The sequence below is a fragment of the Mesoplodon densirostris genome, chromosome 15, assembly GCF_025265405.1.
Source record: "Mesoplodon densirostris isolate mMesDen1 chromosome 15, mMesDen1 primary haplotype, whole genome shotgun sequence".
NCBI lineage: Eukaryota > Metazoa > Chordata > Mammalia > Artiodactyla > Ziphiidae > Mesoplodon > Mesoplodon densirostris.
Window position 1 is genome coordinate 64,765,439 of NC_082675.1, and position 25,373 is coordinate 64,790,811.

Genomic DNA, 25,373 nt, shown 5'->3' on the forward strand with positions numbered 1-25,373 from the left:
CATTATTTCTGTAGGTGACAGAATTATCAAAAAAAGGAACTAGTGTGAAGAATGATAAATACCAACAATGATGTAAAAGTAACTTACTAAAACTAATGTAACTCATTACCCAGTTGTGATTGTTTTGAGTACTGAGGTATATTTCTATATAGCTCACACATAAATGCAGATGGTGATGAATATGATGAGATGAAATGGACCAATACCAATATGCTCAAAAAAGAGAATAAGGTGATAAAAAAAAAGGTAACATAAAAACGAGTTAGCCTGGCATTAATTGTGATATAAGGGGTTCAGTAAATAAGTATGTACTTATTAGTATACAGATGAGATTTAGATGACAGCAAGAAATTTAGCAAAAACTGGTTATGTATCTACTTAAAAATTAGGCCAACAACAGATTATAATCTAACCTCACACTAAAATGAGAATATAGTTATCAAAGTTTCTATTCTTTAGGGGATGCAATAATTTAAAAAAGATTCAAAACTAGAATTTCATTGATAAAACATCAGCTGAAACATTTAATATATTTTTAATACTGGCAAGCAGTTATTTTAAATGCCATGCCTTATTTTACATTAAGGAAACATCCAAGGCAAAATTATACTAAGCAACCCACTATAGGTCTTCCAAAACACCCTCCCTCCCACAAGATCTCTAGGATTCGATAGAGGGCAGAATATTCACCTGGTTTGTTCAGAGAAGCTGTAAAGGCCTGTTGTATCCCACTGATCTATCGTATTTGGTGTACTCAGTCCCCAAATTTCAGAGCAAGTGCTGTGCATAAATTGAAAAACAAAAAATTGATGTGAACATGGAAGCATGGTTATTCAAATTACCATGATGTAAAACATGGAAAATGTACAGAATACTTCCTTCACCCAGAAAATATACATTGCTTCATTTTTTCACAGGCATTTAGTGCTGGTTTCTATATTTTCTATATGAAGGAAGCCAATAAAATGGAACATGTGACTCCAGATAAGTTATGATTATGTTTTTAAAATGTGAACACCAATGCTCTCTAGCTTAATGAAATCATACCTATGCCTTTTCCAATTTCTTCTACTCACAACAAAGGATCCTATGCCATTAGCCTTACTAACAGTGCTTCATTTTATAACCCAGTTTTTTAAAAAAAACTTATCTAAAAATGGATGTCAACTAGTATTTTTAATATAGGTAAAATTCCAATTGAAATAGACATATACCCATAGTTAAGATTTCCAGGTTATTTGTTTGAGATACATATATATTCAGTTTTACTGAAAATTATTATTGCTCTCTTATTACTGTAAAGGACAAGGAAATGGATTTTGAAGTCATTCTAGCGCAGCATACTACCTTAAAAGTTTTAAGAAATTGGTATGAGGACTAAAGATACGTGAAAGGACAAAATTCATAAAAGATAGTATGAATGTGACAAAGTTGCTATATCCAGTTTTTCTCATTAATACACCTGAAAGGCATACACCAGAAAGACCTCAAAATTTTTCTTCCACATTTCTTTCCAGAACAAGGGCAGCCCAGAGATAAGTCTGCCTATTTTCCCTGCCACCACTTCATCTGTGGGAGAAGAGAAGAAAAGGAGAAAAGAACAGGAGCTTAAAAACAGTCTGGAATGGAACTAATGACAGCCAAAGGGGTCTCAGTTATAAGTCATACTTCTAAAATTAGAGTCAAAAGATAATTTCGGAAACTCTATTCCATTTCTTACATATTACAAAATCATCAAAATTTAAAGGAAGAGAAAGATATTTCAAAACAACTTTTGAAAATCAAATTAAACAACTGGTTAAATTCCAGGTGTATACTTTGCTAATGAGCTAACTCAATCAGCATTTCAAAGGGCACTGGTGAAAAGTGCTGTCTTCCTGTGGCTGGACAACACATCAAGTGGGCTGCCGGGCTTCAGGGCTTCAGGGCTTCAGGGCTTCAGAGCTTCAGGGCTTCAGGGCTTCAGCGCTACAGGGCCTTTTGCACAGTCACTGGGCTGCAGAAACATTTCACGCCATGCTTTGGAGGCTACAGTAAGTATAATACTGGATGGTTTTTAAAAATACATTTTCAGACACTTTCCAGCAGCTTTCTGAGACATTTTACAGATTCCCTTGGTTTTTAGGCTTCTAACTTCCACTTCTCAGACTACAAAAGTCAGAAAAAAACCAAACTGGAGGATAATTCAGACCTTTCCTTTTTTCCCAAAGATGTACTGACTAAACAACCATCACATAAATGGTCCTTTAATTCGGATATTTATCAAATATCTACTGGAAACATACAGCATCATGTAGTTTAAAACACAATAAAATCAACTAAATTCTAGAGTCACATGAATCCGAATTTAAACCTCAGAAGGAACAGTATGCATCTTACTCTTCTCTCTTTGAAAATAATTTGAGGAAAATGATTGATAAAAGAGTAGATAATGAAGCTATTCTACTCTTATGAGACTAAAATGAACATTTCACTCAAGTAACTCTGGAACTGACATGAGAACCAGAATGTAATAGGGTATGAAGAGCTTAAGTTGTGCTTTATTCAAGCCTTGAAATATATCAGAGAACAATAAGCAGTAGTTGTTAAAAAACAGGCAACCGATTTAGAGGCAGAAAGACCTAAATCCCAACTCAAACTCGGCCACTTTCCCACTGCCATCACAGGGTGTATTTAAGCCTCAGTTCTATTGATCATTATAATCTCTCTCACACAAATTGGAAGGTTTATTTGAAAATAATAAATTTGCTTCTATAAAGTAAAATTTTTCCTTGTTTATATATGAATTTTTTAAAGAATCAATTTATAACAAAATATACAAAGCACCTAGAATAAATGTAATTATAAATGTGTCAAAACTACACCAAGAAACATTTTAATTATTACTAAAGAACACAAAAATCAACTGAGCAAAGAGAAAAACATACATCTTCCTAGACAGGAAGATAACATCATAGCGATATCAGTTCTGCCAAATTTATATATTTGATGCAGTCAATAAAAATTTTTAAAAATTGTTTAAGACCCTGATAAAATTACCTGAAATATAATGTATCAAAATAAACAAGAATGACCAGGAAAACTCTGACAAAGAAGAAACTGGCCGTTACCAGATCCTGAAACACATTATAAATCCTAAGTAATGGAAATAGTATGCAATTAACAAAAGAATACACAAACAAAACAGAATAGAGGTTCTGCCAGTAGAGTAGCCTCAATTAGGCAAATCTTCCTTTGGATAAAAATGAGAGCCTCTGAACAAAATATAATAAAATTAACTATTTGAAAATATAATAAAATCAACTATTTGATAACAGTGGAGAGAGACCAAAAACAGATACAAATTGAAGGGAAGTCAGCCTTTGTAAGGGGGGAACTGTACTGGATGAGAGCTGCATTTGTGTGGCTCTATATCCAAAGGCACCCCACAGTGTAAGCTACACAGGGCAACTAGACCTTAATCAGAAAACAGCAGTTTTAAGGACCTGCAGAATCAGAGGGTGGATTTGGGGCTGCCGGAAAGGCTGGAAAGAGGAGAGGGGAAATCCCATAATGAAGGAAGCCACGAAGGGAAAAAAAAATCTGAATAGGAGTATGAACTCTGCCCAGACCCTTAAACTATGCATGTGGGAGAGACTGCGGAGGCCTGCTGAAAACCAGTGCTTGAAAGCCTGAAAGAACTAAGCTGAGATTTCAGCTGTTCTTTTTCTCAGGGGCAGTTTGCACTCTGAGGTCACCCAAAACTATCTGTTAGAACAAAAATCAACATTCTTCAGAGAAAGATAAGAGAATTTAGTCTCTAAAATATTTTGTCCCAAATATCCAGTATAAAAATCACAAAATACTAAACATGTGAAGAAGAAAATGTTACCCCCAGTAAAAACAGACCCCCAAGGGGCCTCCCTGGTGGCGCAGTGGTTGAGAGTCCGCCTGCCGATGCAGGGGATACGGGTTCGTGCCCCGGTCTGGGAGGATCCCATATGCCGCGGAGCGGCTGGGCCCGTGAGCCATGGCCGCTGAGCCTGCGCATCCGGAGCCTGTGCTCCGCAACGGGAGAGGCCACAACAGTGAGAGGCCCGCATACCGCAAAAAGAAAAAAAAAAAAAAAAAAAAACCAGACCCCCAAGATGAATTAACAGACAAGAATTTTAAAGTAACTATTATGAATATGTTCGTGGACTTAATGAACAGATGGGAATCTCAGCTGAGTAATGGAAACTATAAAAACAAATTAAATGAAAACTCTAGAACTGAAAATTACAAAATCAGAAAATAAAAATTAACCTGATGGTTGGAGAAGACAGAAGAGTTGGTGAATTTGAAGATGGATCAATAGAAATTATCTAATCAGAACTGAAATAAAAGACTGAATAACAAAATAAACAGTCTCAGTAACATGTGCAGTCCCAGAAAGAGGGGAAGCAAGAACAAACAAGAAAAAAATTTTGAAATAATAATGGCTGAAAAATCTTCAACTTCAGTGAAAAACTAACCTTAAATTTCCAAGAAACTCAGTGAATACCAAGCAGTTTAAATACAAAACAACCAACCAAAAACATATTGGGAATATCACTGTCAAACTCCTAAAAACAAAAAATGAAAAGAAAATCTTTAAGCTGGTGAGAAGCATAAAAACTTGGCACAAAGGACTCCATCCAAACCCCTGCAGTTAGAGACTTGACCAAACTCTAACATGGCTTCTAGCAACGTTAAGGCCTCGTCCCTGGTGTGACCCAGACCCTACTGAGTTCCTGCCTGGAAAAGCGCAAGGCTGCCAAAAGAATTTACCATTTGTTCCAGCCAATACTGGTCCATAGGCCCCTGACCTCCTTTTCCTAGCGCATCTATTTAAAAAGCTTACAACTTGTAAATCCTTCCTGTCTCTTTGAAATGTATACATGACTCCTACAACTCAGGAGTGGAGGACCTGAAAACCATTCCTTTGAAATGTAACCAATCACCAGGAAAAATGGGGTCTCCATCTTCCAGTCTGTCCTCTGAGGGAAGGCAGAAGTCTAACTTCCGATAAATGCCATTTAGCAGACGCAGGTGGCCTAAATCACATGGACACTGACCAAACTTCGTACCCACTTTTTGGGTAATTTTTCACTTCCCTGACTCTGTTCCAGACCCCACTCATTAACCCCTTGCTGCTCCCTCATTCTCCCAGTCACCTCTGTGCAAATTGGAATTGGGCTCAGATCTTACCCCTGCTGGAATGGTTACTGAATAAAATCTGTTTTTACCACTTTTAACCAACAACGTGCAGTTTTGTTTAACTTTGACAGCAGCCAAAGCAGAGCAATTTATACATGTAAAGGCATAAAGACGTGAATAACAATCTCTCATCAGAAACAATGGAAGCCAGAAGATAATGGAACAGCAGCTTTAAGGAGCTGCAAGGAAAAAACAAACAAACAAAAAACCCTCAACCTAAAATCTATAATCAACAAAAATATCCTTCATAAAAGAAGTCAAAACAAAAATGTGTTCAGATAAACAAAAACTGAGAGACTTCTAGCGGACTTTGCACAAAGAAATGCTTAAAGGAAAATTCTTCAGGATAAAGAGAAATGACAACAGATGGAAACTCTAAATCAGGGGGAAATTTTTTAAAAAAACTAGAAAGTATAGGTATGTAAGTAAATATAAAAGACAATATTCTGTTCATCTCTTAATTTCTACAAAAAGGAGATGACCAACTACAGAAAAAAACTGTAACTCTACAAGCATGTAGTGTAATTTATGACAATGGCAGCAGAAGCAACAGGTGTTTAAAAAAACCACTACATTATTGCAAAGCTAAAGATGCATATTGTCGCTGTGAAAGCAACTCCCCCCCCCCACACACAAAGGGCGAAAGAGAGTAACTAAAGAGCATATAGAAAACTAAAATGAAATACTAAAAAATAAGCCCAAAGGAAAGAAAGAAGAAAATAACAAAAAATAGATAACCGAAAACAGAGTAAAGAGTAAAACAAAGAGTAAGTCCAACCCATCAACGATAACGTTATACATAAATACACCACATACTCCAATAAGCCGGAGACTTGTCAGAATGAATACAGGACGCAAAATGTCTACAAAAAAAGATGTATTTTAAATATAATATATGGATGGGCTGAAAATACAAGAGTGGAAATACATAGTTCATACAAGCAATAAGTTTAATAAAGCATAGTACCAGAAATAATAAGACTTCAAGTCTAAGAATATTACCAAAGTAGAAAGAGACATTAAGAGGGACAATTCATCAGAAGACATTAACAATCCTGTAAGCATTTAAAAATACAGTTTCAAAATACATGAAGCAAAAACTGACAGATCTAAAGGAAGAAATGAACAAATAAGCCATCAGAGTAATCTCAGTAACTCTTTGGACAGTCACACTACCAAAAAAAAAAAAAAACCGGGCCTCCCTGGTGGCGCAGTGGTTAAGAGTCCGCCTGCCGATGCAGGGGATACGGGTTCGTGCCCCGGTCTGGGAGGATCCCATATGCCGCGGAGCGGCTGGGCCCGTGAGCCATGGCCGCTGGGCCTGCGCATCCGGAGCCTGTGCTCCGCAACGGGAGAGGCCACAACAGTGAGAGGCCCGCATACCGCAAAAAGAAAAAAAAAAAAAAAAAAAAAAAAAAACCTATGTATCATAGAAGAGCTGCACAATACTACCAACCACCTTCTAACTGACATTTATAGAATCCTCTTCAAGTGCACATGGAATATTTAAAAGAGAGCAAAACAGTGCCTGACAATCAGCTGGTGGGTGGGTGGGTGGGTGCCTGGTTCTTTAGAAGAGGCTAGAAAACTGCCTAAATTTTTCTAGAAATGCTAATTTCTTCCCAGAAATGGCTTTCAAATTACATCACTCAAAAAACCAGACCAAACTTAGGACAATTTTCTCTTCCCTTCTAGTCTCTGTGTATGGGGACATGTAGTTCAAGACCTCCCAAGGGAACTCTATCAGTTTTCATCATTATGTATTTAAAAAAGAATGGCATGTAATGAGAAGTCATCCATGGATCCTATGGTATAGTCAGTGTTTTTTGAACAAAGTCAAAGGACAAGATAGGATCTAGCACAATAACAGTGACTCAAAAAATACTTGATAAATGAGTGAACTTTATGGGGAATTCCTTTATATAAAACAGATAAAAGTAGAAAGGTTCCATGCTTACTGTAGGCATTAAACAGAAGCACAGAGTAAGAGTGAGACAAGAGTACTACTGCCTTTGCCTTCCCTTTAGGCCTGAGGCACCTCTATTTAACACTGGGAGCCAAGAGAAACTGATCAATAATTATCTGGAGTCAAAGGCAATGATCTAAGATCAATGAACTATTTCAGAGAAATGGTTTGCATTATTAGGTATCAACTGAACGTTAAATGAATGAATAATCTACAGAGATCTAAACTGAGTTTACTTCTGAGTTACATGTTGTGACGTCCTTGGTTAAAAAAATACAAGAGAGACCACATGCTGAGGACAGTTAATTCTAAAACTTTGAAATCCTATAGATTATGTTCTTTGGCCATAAGTGAATTAAATTAAAAATCAATGATTGAAAGATACTTAGGAAAGTCCCAAATATTTGGAAATTAACAACATACATCTAAGTAACCCATGGGTTAAAGAAGAAATGACAAAATAAAGTAGAAAATACTTTATATGATAAGGACTCCACAATATAAAAAATTGGGGAAAGGGGGCTAAAGGAGAATTTATTGCTTAAATGTTTATATTAGAAAGAAGAAATATTTTAAATTAATGACTTAATTTTAGTCAACAATGATATAGTTCTAATTAACACTGTACTGGAGGTCGTAGCCAGTGGCGAGAAAAAGAAAGAATATTAGAAAGGGAAGAAATAAAACTGCTTTTTTACAGCCAAACTCAAAGAAATACAGAGTAGAATGGTGGTTGCCAGGGGTATGGGGGAAACGGGGAGATGTAGGTCAAAAGATGAACTAAAAGTTCTGGGGATCTAACGTACAACATGGTGACTATAATTAACGATACAGGCATACCTCATTTTATTGTGCTTCATAGATGTTGTGTATTTGTTTTTGCTTTTGTTTTTTTTTACAAATTGAAGATTTGCCCTGAGCCGAGCAAAATCTACTGGTGCCATTTTTCCAACAGAATCTGATCACTTCATGCTTCTATGTCACATTTTGGTAATTCTCACAATATTTCAAACTTTTTCATTATTATTATATTTTTATGGTCATCTGTGATCTTTGATGTTACTATTGCAGTTGTTTGGGGGAACCATGAATCACACCCATCTAAGATGCTGTATGTGTTCTTACTGCTCCACCTTCCAGCCATCTCTACCCCCACCACCTCCCTATCCCCTGAGACAAAACAATATTGAAATTAGGCTAATTAATAAACCAATAATGGCCTCTGAGTGTTCTAGTGAAAGGAAGATTCGTACATTTCTCACTTTAAATCAAAAGTTAGAAATGATTAAGCTTAATCAAGAATGTTATGTTGCAATCCCAGATAGGCCGAAAGCTAGGCCACTTGCACCAAACAGTAAGCCAAATTGTGGATGCAAAAGAAAAGTTCTTGAAGGAAACTAAAAGTGCTACTCCTGTGAACACAAAAATGATTAAAAAAAAAAAAAAAAAGCAAAAACAGCCTTACTGCTGATACGAATCACCAGCCACAACACTCCCTTAAGCCAAAGCCTAATCCAAAACAAGGCTCTTTCTTCAACTCTGTGAAGGCTAAAGGAGGTGATAAAATAGCAGAAGAAAAGTTTGAAGCTAGCAGAGGTTCGTTCATGAGGTTTAAGGAAAGAGATGAGTCATCTCTGTAACATCAAAGTGCAAGGTGAAGGTGCTGCTGTAGAAGTGACACCAAGGTATCTAGAAGGTAAGGTAACTAATGAATGTGGCTACACTAAACAACAGACTTTCAATGTAGACAAAACAGCCTTATATGGGAAAAAGATGCCATCTAGGACTTCACAGCTAGAGAGAAGTCAATGCCTGGCTTCAAAGCTTTAAAGGATAGGCTGACTCTCCTAATGACTCTCTCATTAGGGACTAATGCAGTTGGTGACTTTAAAGCCAATGCTCATTTACCATTCTAGGGTCCTAGGGTCCTTAAGAATTATGCTAAATCAACTCTGCCTGTGCTCTATAAATGGAACAACAATGCCTGGATGACAAAGCCTGGAGTACAACATAGTTTACTGAATAACTTAAGACCACTGTTGAGACTTACTGCTCAGAAAAAAGATTCCTTTCAAATTTTTACTGCTCACTGACAATGCACCTGGTCACCCAAGAGCAATGATGGAGAGGTACAAGGATATTAATGTTGTTTTCATGCCTGCTAACACAACATCCATTCTGCAGCCCATGGATCAAGGGGTAATTTTGACTTTGAAGTCTCATCATTTGCGGAATACATTTCGTAAGGCTGTAGCTGCCATAGATAGTGATTCCTCTGATGATCTGGGCAAAGTCCATCGAAAACCTTCTGGAAAGAATTCACCATTCTAGCTACCATTAAGAACATTCACAGGAGTTTGGAAGAATTTGATTCCAACCCTCGTGGATGACTTTGAGGGGTTCAAGACTCCAGTGGAGGAAGTAACTGCAGATGTGGTGGAAACAGCCAGAAGTGAAGCCTGAAGACATGACTGAATTGTTGCCATCTCCTAAGACTTTCAAGGATTTGCTTCTGATGGATGAGAAAAAAAGTGGTTTCCTGAGATGGAATCTACTCCCGGTGAAGATATGGTGAAGGTTGTTGAAATGACAACAAAGGATTTAGAATATGACATAAACTTAGTTGATAAAGCAGCAGCAGGGCTTGAGAGGACTGACTCCAATTTTGAAAGAAGTTCTACTGTGGGTAAAATGCTATTAAACAGCATTGCATGCTACAGAGAAACTGTTCGTGAAAAGAAGAGTCGACCGATGTGGCAAACTGCAGTGTTGTCCTATTTTAAGAAATTGCCACAGCTGCTCCAAGCTTCAGGACCACCACTCTAATCAGTCAGAAGCCAGGAACATCGAGGTAAGACTCTCCATCAGCAAAAAGACTACCATTCACTAAAGGCTAAGATGATGGCTAGCATTTTTTTTTTTAGCGATAAAGTATTTTTAAATTAAGGTATGTACACTGTTTTTATTTTTTAAGATATAATACTATTGCACACTTAACAGACTACAGCATAGCATAAACATAACTTTTTGTATAGACTGGAAAGCTAGAAAATTCTAGTGATTCACTTTATTGAGATATTTGTCCTATTGTGAGGTCTGGAACAAGCCCACAGTATCTCCAAGGTATGGCTGTACTGTATCATATATATGAAAGTTAAGAAAGTAGATCTTAAAAGTTACCACCACACACACAAAAAGGTAATTATGTGAGGGGATGGACGTGTTAACTAACTTAATTGTGGTAATCATTCTGCTATATGTGTATCAAATCATCACATTGTATACCTTAAACTTATATTTTTCATATGCAATAATCTCAATAAAGCAGGAATAAAAACCCTTTTTCTGAACAATGACATAATGGTTTACAGAGAAAGTCTCTGAAGCAACATCTAGAACTCATTAGTGAATTTAGCAATGTTGTAGGATTTAATGACAACTTATAAAAATCCATTATATTTCTATTACAGCAATAAACTATTTGAAAATTAAAATTCCATTTACAATGGTGTCAAAAACATAAAATACTTAGACAAAAGATTTAATGCAAGATGTGTAAGACCTGTTTACTAACAACTAAAAATCTTGCTGAAAGATATTAAATAAACCTAAGTATATAAAGGAATACAATATATTAGATTAAATGACTCAAGATGTCCATTTTCCCTAATTCCCTAATAATATTTGCTCTATTTTTTCAAATCCATTGCAATCATGATTTCAGCAAGGTATTTTTATAGCAACTGACAAGCTGATCTAACACGTATATGGAAATGCAAAAGATCTTGAAAAGCAAAACATCTGGAAAAAAAAGAACACACAACATGGATGAATCTCAGAAATATTTAGCTGACCAAGAGAAGCTGAACATGAAAGACTAGATACTGAATGATTCCATTTACATAAAGTTCTAGAAGGGGCAAAACAAACTGGAAGTGAAGAAAATTGCAACAGTGGTTGCCTCTAGGGGGAAAGAGGATGAAAGAACTTTCTGGGTGATTGAAATGTTCTGTATCTTGATACACTGTATATGCATTTGTCAGATCTAATCCTACTAAGCATTGTGATTTGTGTACTTTACTATTTGAAAATTTTACCTAAAAATACAAACAAGGAAAAAGAAGAACTTCAGACAATGAAATAATAATCAAAATGGAAAGTAGCAACAAAAAAATTTGGATGTTTATTTAGTATATGATAAAGTTCCCTAAGAATTGATAAGGAAAGATCTCTAAAATATAAATTAAGTGAAAAAAAATGTACAATATTTTAGTAAGCTATTCTGTGTAAAAAAGGACAATTAAAACTTTAAGTATTTGCACATGCATATGGGAAAGACACACACACACACACACACCCCCCGTGAACAGGAGTTACTTGAGGTGGGGAGAGGGAGGGAAGGGTAAATTTTTCGATGGTTGTTTGCTCTGTTTTTATGTATGCATGTACACATAAAACATACACAGATTTTTAAACCATGTGAATGTATTGCCTTTTATCAAATTAAACAAATCAAACAAAAGAATACTGCCACAGAATAAAATGTAAGTCAAGTCGTCTTGACATTTCTATTAAAAGATATGCTTCTAACCTTAGATAACTAAGAAGTACAGACTGTTATTTCCTATTCTGCGTCATTTCAGCTCACTCTGGGCATTACTAAAGGAGATAATAAAATGCCAGCCTGAGCCCTGTTTATTCTCTTCTAGCAAAATGTCCTCTCTATGTAACATGGGCCTTTGGTACCCATTTTCTTCCACATGCATTTATGTCAACAGCCCCTTCCTAGCCACCTTTTGACTTAACTACTAATTCTTTTATAGGTATACCTAGCAAACCAGGTCAATTTTTAAGACTTAGTAGTCTAGGGGATTTTTTTTTTTTGCGGTACGTGGGCCTCTTACTGTTGTGGCCTCTCCCGTTGCGGAGCACAAGCTCCGGACGTGCAGGCTCAGTGGCCATGGCTCACGGGCCCAGCCGCTCCGTGGCATGTGGGATCTTCCCGGACCAGGGCTCGAACCCATGTCCCCTGCATCGGCAGGCGGACTCTCAACCACTGCGCCACCAGGGAAGCCCAGTCTAGGGGATTTAAATCAGGTGGTTTTAATCATTCCCTCTTCCTTAAAGATTCTTACTAACCAAAGTTTTTATTTATGGGGAAAATAATCCCCATAAGACCTTGAGCTCCCAAAGGTCTTTGTATACCTACCACCTAGCAAGCAAGGTATCTGGTGACTAAATTAATATTTTTATAGCATTAAAAACTGGACCACAACGTTCCTAGGCACACTAAATCATAATACTTTAAATAACAGTGGGGAAAATGGATCTCTCAGGTTTTCAGTTTGTTCACAAGGAGTGGCAAGTTACAACTGCAAGTATGTACAGTTCCTAAAAGATATTAAAAGAAACAAACACAGGAAAAATGTTAGAGAAATAGCACTGATTGTAACTATTTTATAAAAGTCTTTTGCACATTCCTTATTTCAATAAATCTAAAATGCAACATTATCTTGTGTTAAACTTAAAAGGAAAAACTTCCAAATTTATTTATATGATGTATCCCACAGTGAAAAAATGTGCATCTTAAAACCAATGAAATATGTAATAGCAATTACCTTCATAAGTTAGCTGCTACATGTCAGGTACTATGTAAGACTTTAAATATATTATGGACCTTATAATCACCTGCAGGCTGTGCATTATTATCTCACTTTAAATTTGAGGAAACTGAGCCTCTGAGGGATAGTAAAACAATCTCACCAAGGTCAGATTCCTAACAAGTGGCAGGGCCAGGATTCCAGCCCACTCTTGTCCAACAATGCTTTCCACCCCACCAAGAGCTTTCTTTTCTGAGCTTCTACTTTCTCACCACCTACATCAGCATTTCTGTGACTAAAACCTGGGGATCCCTGGGCACCTCAAATATAGTACTGGCAAGGGTCTGTTTGGTTCCTACAATAATTTTTTAAGTTACATTTTTATTCTGAGTAAATAGTAACTTTACATAAATCTTCTAAACACATATTCTGGATAACCTGGTAAGCACTAGTCTTGTTCGGCTGCATCATCTGGGTGTCTGGGTTTGGATCTGGGTTTGACAATCACCTCAGCACCAAAGGTAAGTAGAGAGATTGACTTAACATGTAAATGATGAGATCACTCCAAAAAGGCCAAATGATATCAGGATGTGCTAAATAAATTATGTTTCATAGTAGGCTTAGAGAAAAGAGGTAGAGAACTTAGCAACACAGGGCACATGGTAGTATGCTGGCCTCAAAAGAACCTTAGTCATTCAGCAGCAAAATCACAATGGAAACAGAAAATCAATATTAACAAATTATTAACTTGATGTTAAAATTTTCTTGGTTATAGAACTCAGTATAAATCAACCTTTTGATAAGCATAAGTTTACACTAAATTATGTTTCTAAACATTTAAACAGGGCTTCCCTGGTGGCACAGTGGTTAAGAATCCGCCTGCCAATGCAGGGGACACGGGTTCAAGCCCTGGTCCAGGAAGATCCCACATGCCGTAGAGCAACTAAGCCCGTGAGCCCCAACTAATGAGCCTGCACTTTAGAGCCCGCAAACCACAACTACTGAGCCCGCGTGCCACAACTACTGAAGCCCGTGCGCCTACCGCAACAAGAGAAGCCACCGCGATAAGAAGCCCACGCAACGCAACTAAGAGTAGCCCCCGCTCGCCACAACTAGAGAAGGCCCGTGCGCAGCAATGAAGACCCAACACAACCAAAAATACATAAATAAATGTATAAGCATTTAAACAACATTAAGAGAAGTCCACAAAAATGTCTATACATTACTTGAACGTGAAACGTATCAACCTGCACAACACCAAGCTATTGACAAGTAGTAAGGAAGAGGAGGATGGGTCTGAAAACATTAAACTCATAAAAATACCTGCTAGGTGAAATCCACATATCCTAAAGAAAGTATTACATTTTATTAATTACAAAATTAACTACAGGGCCTCCCTGGTGGCGCAAGTGGTTGAGAGTCCGCCTGCCGATGCAGGGGATACGGGTTCGTGCCCCGGTCTGGGAGGATCCCATATGCCGCGGAGCGGCTGGGCCCGTGAGCCATGGCCGCTGAGCCTGCGCGTCTGGAGCCTGTGCTCCGCAACGGGGGAGGCCACAACAGTGAGAGGCCCGCATACCGCAAAAAAAAAAAAAAAAAAAAAAAAAAAAATTAACTACAGTGATAGCACTATCCCATACACATTAGCTCAACATCTCCTAAATTTGACTATCTGACTTCAGGACAGTCTAAAAACTCTTTAGTTTTAAAAAAATACCATGCTAATTGGTTAAAAACAAAAATTGGTCTCAGATAAATTCTACCTGCCTGATCAAAATTTGATATTGTTCACCAATGCAATTAACATAGATTATAAATTTATGCTGAAATAAAATGTAATAGACCGTAAGTCATCTATGATGCTGTCCCTGCATCAATTCACAGATAAGCAAGCATGTCCATGTTAGAATCTCAGCAAAGTCCTGCAATCCTTTGTATGAAACACAATTTCTTTTTTTTAAATTTTTTAAAATTTCATTTTATTATTTTATGTATTTATTTTTGGCTGCATTGGGTCTTCATTGCTGCCCGTGGGCTTTCTCTAGTTGCGGCGAGCAAAACACAATTTCTTAAAGGCAGATTATCAACTGTGAAACTTTCTTGCTTACACAGACTGAATTTTAAAAATCTGGGAAAAAGAGGCTGGAACAGCTATTAAAATCATCAGGACACTAAACTGCCAAAAAAAAAAAAAAAAAAAAAAAACTCTATGGCATATAGTATATTAGTTGACCACTGGACTAACCAGATGACTTTGTAGTAAACCAGGAAGAAATCCTTATAGAATTGCCCTATAATCACTTTTACAATAATTATCAGTAAAACCAATACATTAAAGCTTTTTTTCATCTAAGAATAAACCTTTGAAAACTGAAGATAAAATTTAAAATCTAGTGTACAATTTACCAACTATATATGTGTATAGGCATTTTATACACAAATCTACATTAACATTTTGAACTTTGGTTCAAACAGACGTTGTTTGTTAATTAATATACTTTTTGAATTAAGGACGTATATTTATTTGTATACTTGTTATCAGGAGATAGAAGTAATGTGAACTAAGCTCAAGAAAATAACACTGACTTTGAAGGCTCATACCACAGAAGCATATAAACCATTAAACAAGTTGTACTGTCCCTACAGTATCTGCACAATTTACTGCAGCAGTTTACTGCAACTACCGGTGTCAAAAGTAATAAGCCTCATTATGTTTTATTAATTCATTATTTTTCACGAACTTCTTGTCTAAAGAGTATATTTCTTCTACAAATCAAAAGGAGTAGGATCTAGACTGTCACTGGGGAAACCCATATAAGCAATGCTGAACACTGAGTAAAATGAAAGGGTTCAACAAAAGAAACTTCACTTGAGGCTCCAGCTCGATTACTGATGTACTCATGAAATACGGACTGCTAAGGAATAATCTGTAACCACCCATTCAAAATATTTTTTTTTCTAAAGCATTCCTGTTTTTACTTATTTTTTTTTTAATGTATTTATTTATTTATTTTTGGCTGCTTTGGGTCTTCGTTGCTGTGTGCGGGCTTCCTCTAGTTGCGGCAAACAGGGGCTACTCTGCGTTGCGGTGCGCGGGCTTCTCACTGCGGTGGCTTCTCGTGTTGCCGAGCACAGGCTCCAGGCACGTGGGCCTCAGCAGTTGTGGCATGTGGGCTCAGTAGTTGTGGCCCACAGGCCCAGCTGCTCCATGGCATGTGGGATCCTCCCGGGCCAGGGATCGAACCTGTATCCCCTGCATTGGCAGGTAGATTCTTAACCACTGTGCCACAAGGAAAGCCCCACCCATGCAAAATTATTTCTACTTATAACAGATCAGTCCTTCCATTTTGTATATGATTAGCAAGACTAAAAGTTTATATCACCTCAGGAATCAAGAGCTGATAGCTGTAATAAAAAAATAAAGTCTCTGTAAGTATATGTACTACATGTGTCTGCATACTTCACTTCATCACCATTATACAGCTGAGGGATGGGCAATGGAAAAAAAGAAAATGCCTACCTCCAGATAGTTTTTAACCTTCACTCCATCACCAAGAAAGGAGCTTTAGGTACAACCTTGTTCTTAACAAATTAGCAAAGGATACAAGTGAACAATTAAGAAATTTTCATTGGCTACAGAAAACTTAAGCAAATTGCCAACATTTATTTTAAGCATCTGCTATGTACCTGGCACTATTCAAAGTGCTTCATATGTATTATCTAATTTATACTCATATCAACCCTATAAAGTGAATTAACATGACCATTATTTTCATATAAAGAAATAAATGTGAGCAGTTAAATAACTCAAAAAGTCACAAAGCTATTGAGGTAACAGCCAGGATTTACATCCACTTCTGGCTGGCTTAAAAGCCTAAATTTTTCAAGGTATACTTCTGCAGAATGATGGTTTAAAATCTGTAGTTTCAAACTTTTATAGGAACATGTATTAACTATGTTTTCTTATTTTCTGTATCCTTGATACTCTGGCATTTGGAGCCTTGATCCTGGAGAGACCACCCCTCCCAGGTCTAGAGGTGTCAAGAGACTCCCTTGAGAGCTCACCTTTGAAACACAAACCAACCGATCCAGAGCTCACACCCCTACCTATTTAATCAAACTCTGACACACACCAAGCCAATATTCTTCCTGCCCTAAATCACCCTAGGGCTAGGTACTGGACAACTAGAAACCACCCCTACAGTCCAGAGACTGGCCAAAATTACTAAAACTATCTAATCCTAAACTTAACTCAGCGTATCTACCCAGCACTGTCATTCCTTCCCTGGAAAACTCCAATAAAGGCTCTGAGCCATGCTGTCCTTGCCCCAATATCTATTTATCAATCCATCTTATTTTTTGATGCGTTCAAAATTAAGTCGTAGATACTTCAAATCTAGACCTTAAAGAATGCGTATATTGTTAACTAGAGCTCACTGCTCACTCTTTTTTTGAGGTAACATTTACATAGTGTCAAACAAATCTTAATGGTACCATTTTGTTAGTTTTAGCAAATACATAAATTGGGTAACCCTCCGTCCTACCAAGAATTCCCTCCTACCCCTTTTCTCAGTTAATCCCTGTAATCCCCTCCCCCACCCCCAAAGGCAACCACTGATGTGGTTTTTTTTTCCCACTATAGGCCATTCTGGTGGTTGTGCAGTGGTATTTCACTGTTTCACAATTTGTGTTTTCCTGATGACTAACAATACTGCACACTTTCCATTTGCTCAGTGGCCCTTTCTATATCTTCTTTTGTGATGGAAATTGGCAATCTTTTGCCCATTTTTAAAATCAGGCTATTCCTCTTCTCACTACTGAGTTACAGAAATTCTTTATAAAGTGTGGATACAATCCTCTTGTCAGAAATATATTTTGCAAATATTTTCTTCCACTCCATGACTTGTTTATTCATTTCTTAATGGTTTTTGATGAAATACTTTTTAATATTGATGAAGTCTAACTTAACAACTTCCTCTTATTGCTTTCCATATGCTTTAAAAAAAAAAACCCTTTGCCTACCTCCAAGTCACAAACGTCTTCTCCTATACAAGCTTGATAGTTTTAACTTTTAGATGAGAACTATGATCCATTTGGAATTAATTCTTTTGAATGGTTTAAGGTGGGGCCAAGGTTCATTCTTCCAGATGGAGAATCCAGTTCTCCCAGTATTATTTATTGCAGACTTTCCTGTCCCTACTGGATTGCTTTGGCAAATCTGTCAAAAATCAAACAACCATACAAGTATCTCTTTTAAGGTTCCCTATTTTATCCCATTTATCTATTTGTTTGTTTTTATGCCAGAAACACAATGTATGATTACTGTGGCTTCACAGAAAGTCTTGAAGTCAGATAATTTAAGTCTTCTAACTTCGTTGATCTTTTTTAAGATTGCTTTGGACATTCTAGGTCCTAAATTTTAGGATAAGTTTATATATTCTATGAAAAACATTTATATTTTTAGGGTTTGATGGAGATTAATTTGATTCAGATTAAACTGGGAGAGAACTAACTTAATACTACTGAGTGCTCCAATTCACAAACATGGTATGTCTGTCAATTTACTGTATGGTAGTTCCAACATGAAGGCTGTCTCAGGGTTGGTCTCCATTGGTCTCCTCCTGAGAAAGAATCACATTTTCTTTGCTCTTCATGCGTTGAGTAACTTAAAGTCTGTATGCTGGACACTGTGAACATTACATGATGGAGATGCTAGATTCTGTTACATTCCTCTAAGTGTTAACTGTTCTTGTTTTGGCAGGCAATTAACTTGTTCGCACTCAAACTCTGTCTGAACAATTCCAATTAGTTTTTCACCAGCCTAGTGATCTCAGCAAAGTTTTTAAGGAAAATCTGGGGCTCCCCTTCTGTGGCTCTCTCCATGCCAGAATTCTCCTCTCACTCTTCAACAACTGTGGTTGTCCTAAACTCTGATCTCTAATTCTTCAGGACAGAAAAGGCAGGTTTCATATTGAAATTGTAGCTACCCTGCACATTCTGCATGGATAAAAGCTATAAGAACAGAAAATTCACCTCATGTCATTTGCTTCTTCCAAGGGTCAAATCTCCTCAAAATGTCTATTTTGTTTGTTCATTCTCTAGTGCCTTTTTTTTTTTATTTTGTGCAGAGTTTATAATTGTTATCTAAGGGAGTCTAAGTCTGATAAAAGCATATCTGGCTATATGAGAAGAATTCTCTCCCCATTTGTTTAGTCTTCTTTAATTTTTCTCATTAAGGTTTTGAAATTTCAGTGTACAGATCTTGTGTTTAAAAAAATGTATTCCTGGGGCTTCCCTGGTGGCGCAGTGGTTGAGAGTCCGCCTGCTGATGCAGGGGACGTGGGTTCGTGCCCCGGTCCAGGAAGATCCCACGTGCCGTGGAGTGGCTGGGCCCATGAGCCATGGCCGCTGAGCCTGCGTGTCCAGAGCCTGTGCTCCGCAACGGGAGAGGCCACAACAGTGAGAGGTCCGCATACCGCAAAAAAAAAAAAAAAAAAAAAAAGTATTCCTAGGTATTTTAATTTTATTGGTGCTACTATTCATAGAATTGTTTTCTTAATATTACTTCCATTTGTCTGCTGTTAATATTTATGAAAATACAACTGATCTTGTAACATGAAGCCTTGCTAAATTTACTTGTTTGCTTTAGTGACTGTTTTTGTAGATTCCTTAAGGTTTCTTACATAATCATATCATCTACAAAAAGCAAGAGTTTTGACCCATTCTTTCAGATCTTTATGCCTCTTATATTACATTTTCCTGCCTCATTGCACTGGCTAGGTCCTCTACTAAAATAATGAATTGAAGAAGACACAAGAATGGACATCCCTGTCCTACTTCTGATCTTAGGGAAAACATATTATTTTGTGAGTAAGTATATTCTTAAGCCGTCAGTTTTTCTTAAATGTCCTTTATCAGACTGAGGAACCGTCTTTACATTTCTCATTAGCTGGGAGTGTTTGTCATGAATGGATAAATTTTTGTTAAATGCTTCTGACCAAGTAAAGTGATCAACACTGTTTTTCTCCTTTGTTAGTGCTGTGCATTACACTGATTAATTTTTGAATATTATAAACTAACCTTGCATTGTTGAGCTAAATCTCACTCAGTCATGGTGTGCTCTTTGTACACTGCTGGAGTATATGTTTTGGTAACAATTTTTTAAACCTATGTTCATGACAAGTATTAATCTCTACGTTTTCTCCTTTTGGTGCCATCTTTGTCAGGTTTTGCTATCAGGGTTATACCGACCTCATAAAATAACTCTGTTTTTCTGAGTTTCTATGAGACTGATGTTATGTCTTGTTCAAATGCTTGAATTTACCAGTAAAACCAACTGGACCTTGAGGGTTTTTTTTGTGGGAAAGATTTTGATTGTGAATTTAATTTCTTTAATTGATTGTAGGGCTATCCAAATCTGCCACTTCCTCTTGCACCAGCCAGGGTAACATGTTTTTAAAGAAATTTGACTATTACAAATTATTGACATAAAGTTGCTTAAAATATATCCATAGTATGCTTCTAATGTCTGTAGGATCTAGCATGATAATATCTCTTTCATTTCATACATAGCTAATTTATGGTTATGGGTGCTCTCTTCTTTTTCTCCATCAGCATTATAGGAGTTATTCAATTTTATTGATCTTTCTAAATAATCAGCTTTTGGAATTATCATCTCTGTTGTCTCTTTTCTAATCATTGATTTTCTGCTCTTATTTTTATTATTTCTTCCTTCTACTTACTTTCCATTTTCTTCAACCTTTTTTCCTAGTTCCCTAGGTGACGTCTTAGATAACTTTTCTTTTCTAGTATAATTATTTAAAGCTGTAAATTTCCCTTTAAGCACTGTTTTAGCTGCATCCCACTTATTTGATATGGTATAACTTGATTATCATTTAGTTTGATATATATTCTAATTTTGCTCATGACCCATGGGTCAAAGAATTATGATAATTTCCATTTTTAATATGCCTTGCTGGTATTAATTTCTAATTTTGTTCTACTGTTGGCAGAGAACATACTCTGTTGATTTCAATCTTTTAAAATTTATTGAGACTTGTGCCCTGCAAATAGTCTTTCCTGGTGATGTTACCAAGAGCACCTGAAAAGACTGTTACTATACTGATTTTAGATTTAGATCTTCTATGCCTTTACTTACTTTTTTGGTCTAACTGAACTCTCCAACTATTACCACAAATTTGTCATTTTGACCCATTAATTCTATCCAGTTTCACTCATGTATTCTGAAGCTTTTTTTATTAAGTAGATACACATTTATGGTTACGGCTCCTCAGAGATATCATTTTATAATCTTCTGACCCTCTCGCTTCTGCGTAAGGTCACCTGTCCTTCACATCATCGTTCCCTGGTATATAACATGTCATTGCTCATGGCTGCTTTCAAGACTTTCTCTTTCATGGGTTTGACTATGATGCACCTAGGTGTGGTTTACTTTTCATTTATCCTTATTGAGTTTAATGAGGAATCTGACTCCATTCTTGATATATGACTGTTAAGAGTTTCGAGTCCCATCATGTCCTCATCCCCTCTGCCTCAAATCTGAGCAAGCTGATAAGGAAGCCCTTGGGGCTGGTGAGAATTTTAAACCAGGCAAGTCTGGGCCCACACAGGAGTGCAAGAATTATCACCCCAGCCCCATGTCTCCTGTCACTCCTTTCTCAAGTAATTTTTGGACCAGTTTGGGAGCCTGCCCTGCTTTCCCCAGAAAGCCTCATCATATGAGCAATAATCTTTTTCATGACCTTTCAGTACATGTTTGGCTTCATCAGTCTCACATCAAAATCAAACTTGGGGAGGGATCCACCCCACATATAGTTTACACTGATTAAGCACTTACTATATTTCAAGCATAGCACTAAGTCCTTACACATACTGAATTACTTAATCTTCCAACAACCCACAATTTAGGCAGTTACCCCATTTGACAAATGAGATAATGGAAGCACAGAGATAAAGTGACATGTCTAAGGTCATACAGCTAGCAAGTGGCGGGGAGAGAGGCTGCATTCTTAATTACCAACACTATTCTGTCTTTTATATAGTTTACTAAAAATAAAAACATAGCAAGACAAAATTAAAACAATAACTTTGGTATACAATCTCTGATAAGTAAAGCATTATAGAATGTGCTTAATTATAAAAACTAGAGATTTCACTGTAAGAGTTATAATTTCTCAGGAAAAACAAACTCTTTGGACAAGGAAATTAGTAGAGCTACTCCCAAATTAAAATAGGGGGAGACAATAAAATTTCCATAGAGTCCAATAAGATAAAACTGATACTCTTCTTCTTTGGTTTGGAACAGCTCTTTTTAGAAGCAGAAGAAAGGACCAAGTGATGATTGAAAAAATTTTTTACCTTTCCCTTTAAAGTTATGTTGAAAACACTACTTTGAGATCTTGCTAGATGTTTCTACTGCCTTTGAAAAATAACAAAATATCTCCCACACAAGTAAAATAGTCCCTATCATTGAAAAGATTTAAATATCAATTCTAAAAATAATAGTTGCTCAAAATATTTCAAGCCCTTCCAAAACAACAAACTTTTACTTAAGAAGAAGAAAAAAAGCTAACACCAAAATAGGCTCAGGAGCATTTATTTTAATAATATAGCTGATGGATTTTCTAAATTTATTTTAATATATATTCTCTGTTTTTAACAATTAAATAGTATCCTAAAAGACAAAAGAAATCCTAAGAGAAAATGTAAGTACATGGTCATTCCAATTTCTTAAATTAAGTGCATAAAACATAAAACAAGGATGGCACTACAGAACAGAGTTCTGTAAAAACTCAACTTATTAATCACACATTTTTATGATGTTGTAGTTGGTTGTAAAGAAAGGTGTTTGGTTTTTTTTTAACATCTTTATTGGATGTTAAATTGCTTTATTGGATGTAAAACATCTAATTGCTTTACAATGGTGTGTTAGTTTCTGCTTTATAAAGGAAAGGTTTTTTAATCTGACAATTTTAATATTAGCACCCTACAAAATAAAAATTAACTCACATTTGTATAGCACTTTGAAGTTGACAGTGTGCTTTCCCATGAAGAAGTTAAAATGTTTTATACAGTTAATGCAAATTATATAAGCCATCACATAATAACTATGGGGAAAAATTATTTTAAGTTACTTAAATTACTTTTCATTATAAATTTTTGTTCAGTATCTGACTCTGAACTTTTACAGCATCCTTAACACAAATATAGCCTCCCTTTAACCTCCTCTTCCCCACTGGCTTAGCAAACATGGAGTAAACCAAGTTAGGGAAAAACTATAACCTCTTCTTACATAAGTTAAAAAGCCAGAAAGATAAGCAAAGTTCATAAAAGAAAAAGGTCTGGGATGCGGGAGTGAATCAAAAATCTTATATACTTCAGTTCTAATTTAAGCACTATTCATGATCATAGTTTCATAAGAGTCTCAAGACAACCGTTTCACAGTGCTTCCCATAATAACCCAAAAGCAAAGCTACAGTAATGTTGGATTTTGAGAACAGAGATTAAACTAACAGTTCAAGGGAAAAAAAATGTGATGGTAATAGAAGAAAACTCTAGTTGTAATAAAATTGTCTCTTTGGAAATAAAGCATCATTGGATAATTTAACAGGTATATGGTCAGATAGTTTCTGTTTAGAAAAAAAGTTCTGTTAAAATGCTACATACTTCACGCAGATGTATGTAACATTCCTCCATTCTCCCCATATAGTCTACCTGTCCCCAGCACCATTAAATTTGGATTCCCAAGTTTTCAAAAGGAGAATATAGACAGCTTATTTTAAAAGCTGGATTTGTTGAGTCTTCCCATATCATTACCCTCAAGCAAGCTCCTGTCAAACTGTTTTCCTCCTTTCTGTGTAAAATTTCAAAAAGATCCCATGGCTGTTCTAGTCACACCCAAATAGATTATATATATAAAACACAATAAACCTCTTTGCAGAAATTAAAATTTTACTACCCTGATCCAAATCAAAACTTTATTCTCTCATTCAATTTTGCTAATTTCACCTCTTCCAGAACTCTCTAGCTATTACTTTTAAGGGCCCTGTAGGTTCTGGAACATCAAGAAGAGGGGGTTTTAGGGGAAGAGGGAAAGAGGGAACAGCCTTATAAGGTCAGAAGCCAAAATGCAGCCTCTTCCCTGTAGTTAGTTCCTGTTGCAGGAATTTCTCTGGCTGTTTGGCTTGGGTCACTCTGACTTTCCAAGTTGAGCCTCTTGATCTGTTCAAGACAAGTCAACTTCAACTACCTTAGTAAAAGTCCACCTGGCCCATGGGAAAATGCTTGCACCTTTGTTGCACTGCGCGCTGAACGTGCAGACCATTCCAACAGTGCCCTTCCTTCATTCTACTGATACTGGAGCAGCTCCAGCTGCTCTCTCACTTTTTAGCCTTTTTCAGGTGACAGTCAGGTACCAGTCTATTTATCTCCCAAACCTCATGTCAAACTGAGAAGTTCCCTGAAGCCCCTCAATTTGGATGAAGAAAGGGGAAATGCCACAGCATACCCTACTCTCTCTCAAGTTTTCACATGGGATCCCTTCCACAAACTCTTGTATTTTATTTACATGGCTCAGAGGTCAGTGATGGGTTAACTGTAGCAATACTTATCTCAGCTAATCCTTTCTGCAAGTCCTGCATGAATGGTATAGCACCTCAATTCTCAGTGTAGGTTACTTGCAATCAGTTCTCAGATTCCAGGTCTCTGAATAAATATCAGAAGAGTCCCACTTTCAAAAGCTGTTACAGGGGCTTCCCTGGTGGCGCAGTGGTTGAGAGTCCGCCTGCCGATGCAGGGGACACGGGTTTGTGCCCTGGTCTGGGAGGATCCCACATGCCGCGGAGCGGCTGGGCCCGTGAGCCATGGCCGCTGGGCCTGCACGTCCGGAGCCTGTGCTCCGTAACGGGAGAGGCCACAACAGTGAGAGGCCCGTGTACCGCAAAAAAAAAAAAAAAAAAAAAAAAAAAAAAAAGCTGTTACAATTTTGCTTCCAGGTAAGATATAAGCAGGTCATAGCAGGCTAATGTTCCCTATTGCAACAACTAGGGGGGAAAAAATAACAAAAAATACTTATTCAAAGACAATGGAGAGCTATTAAAGTAATGAGATCCAAATGAACAAAGACTGTGAGAAGAGAGAACACTTTCTGGTGAACTGACAACTGTCTGTCATTTCCTTCCCTGGGGTCACCTGCAGATTCTAGGTACAGGCTGAGCATCAGGCTCCGTCTGGGAAGAAAAACTCTATTGAAGAAAATAACACAGTCAAACTTTTGACAATCACAAGATTCTCCTTCCTCAAAGACATCTGCCTGATTTTAAAAATGCAAACATCAGGACGCTCAAGAGCCAAACTCATACTATGGAAGACGAGTAGAAGTGAATCTCCCACAGTGTTTGAGGGAGTGGATGACAGAGACCTGCCAGGCTTTTAAGCAAAATCCCAGGAGAATCTTATTTGCAGAAAAGGTACGTGCCAGTGTAGACTAAATCAAATTAAAATGGCAACCAAGCCTCAACCCAGCTCAACCCCTGAGAAGATTAAGGTGGTCAGCCTATCTACCTGACAGG

The 25,373-nt window shown here is 37.0% G+C and overlaps 1 protein-coding gene across 4 annotated transcripts in view; it reads right to left on the reverse strand.

Annotated features, from left to right (window-relative positions):
- SMAD2 (SMAD family member 2) overlaps positions 1 to 25,373 on the reverse strand; it is a 98,864-nt gene that overhangs the window by 37,212 nt on the left and 36,279 nt on the right. For all 4 annotated transcript variants that reach the window (XM_060118111.1, XM_060118108.1, XM_060118109.1 and 1 more), the window contains exon 3: positions 691 to 780. In XM_060118111.1, coding sequence (XP_059974094.1) covers positions 691 to 780 — 90 coding nt within the window. The remainder of the gene's footprint in view (positions 1 to 690; positions 781 to 25,373) is intronic.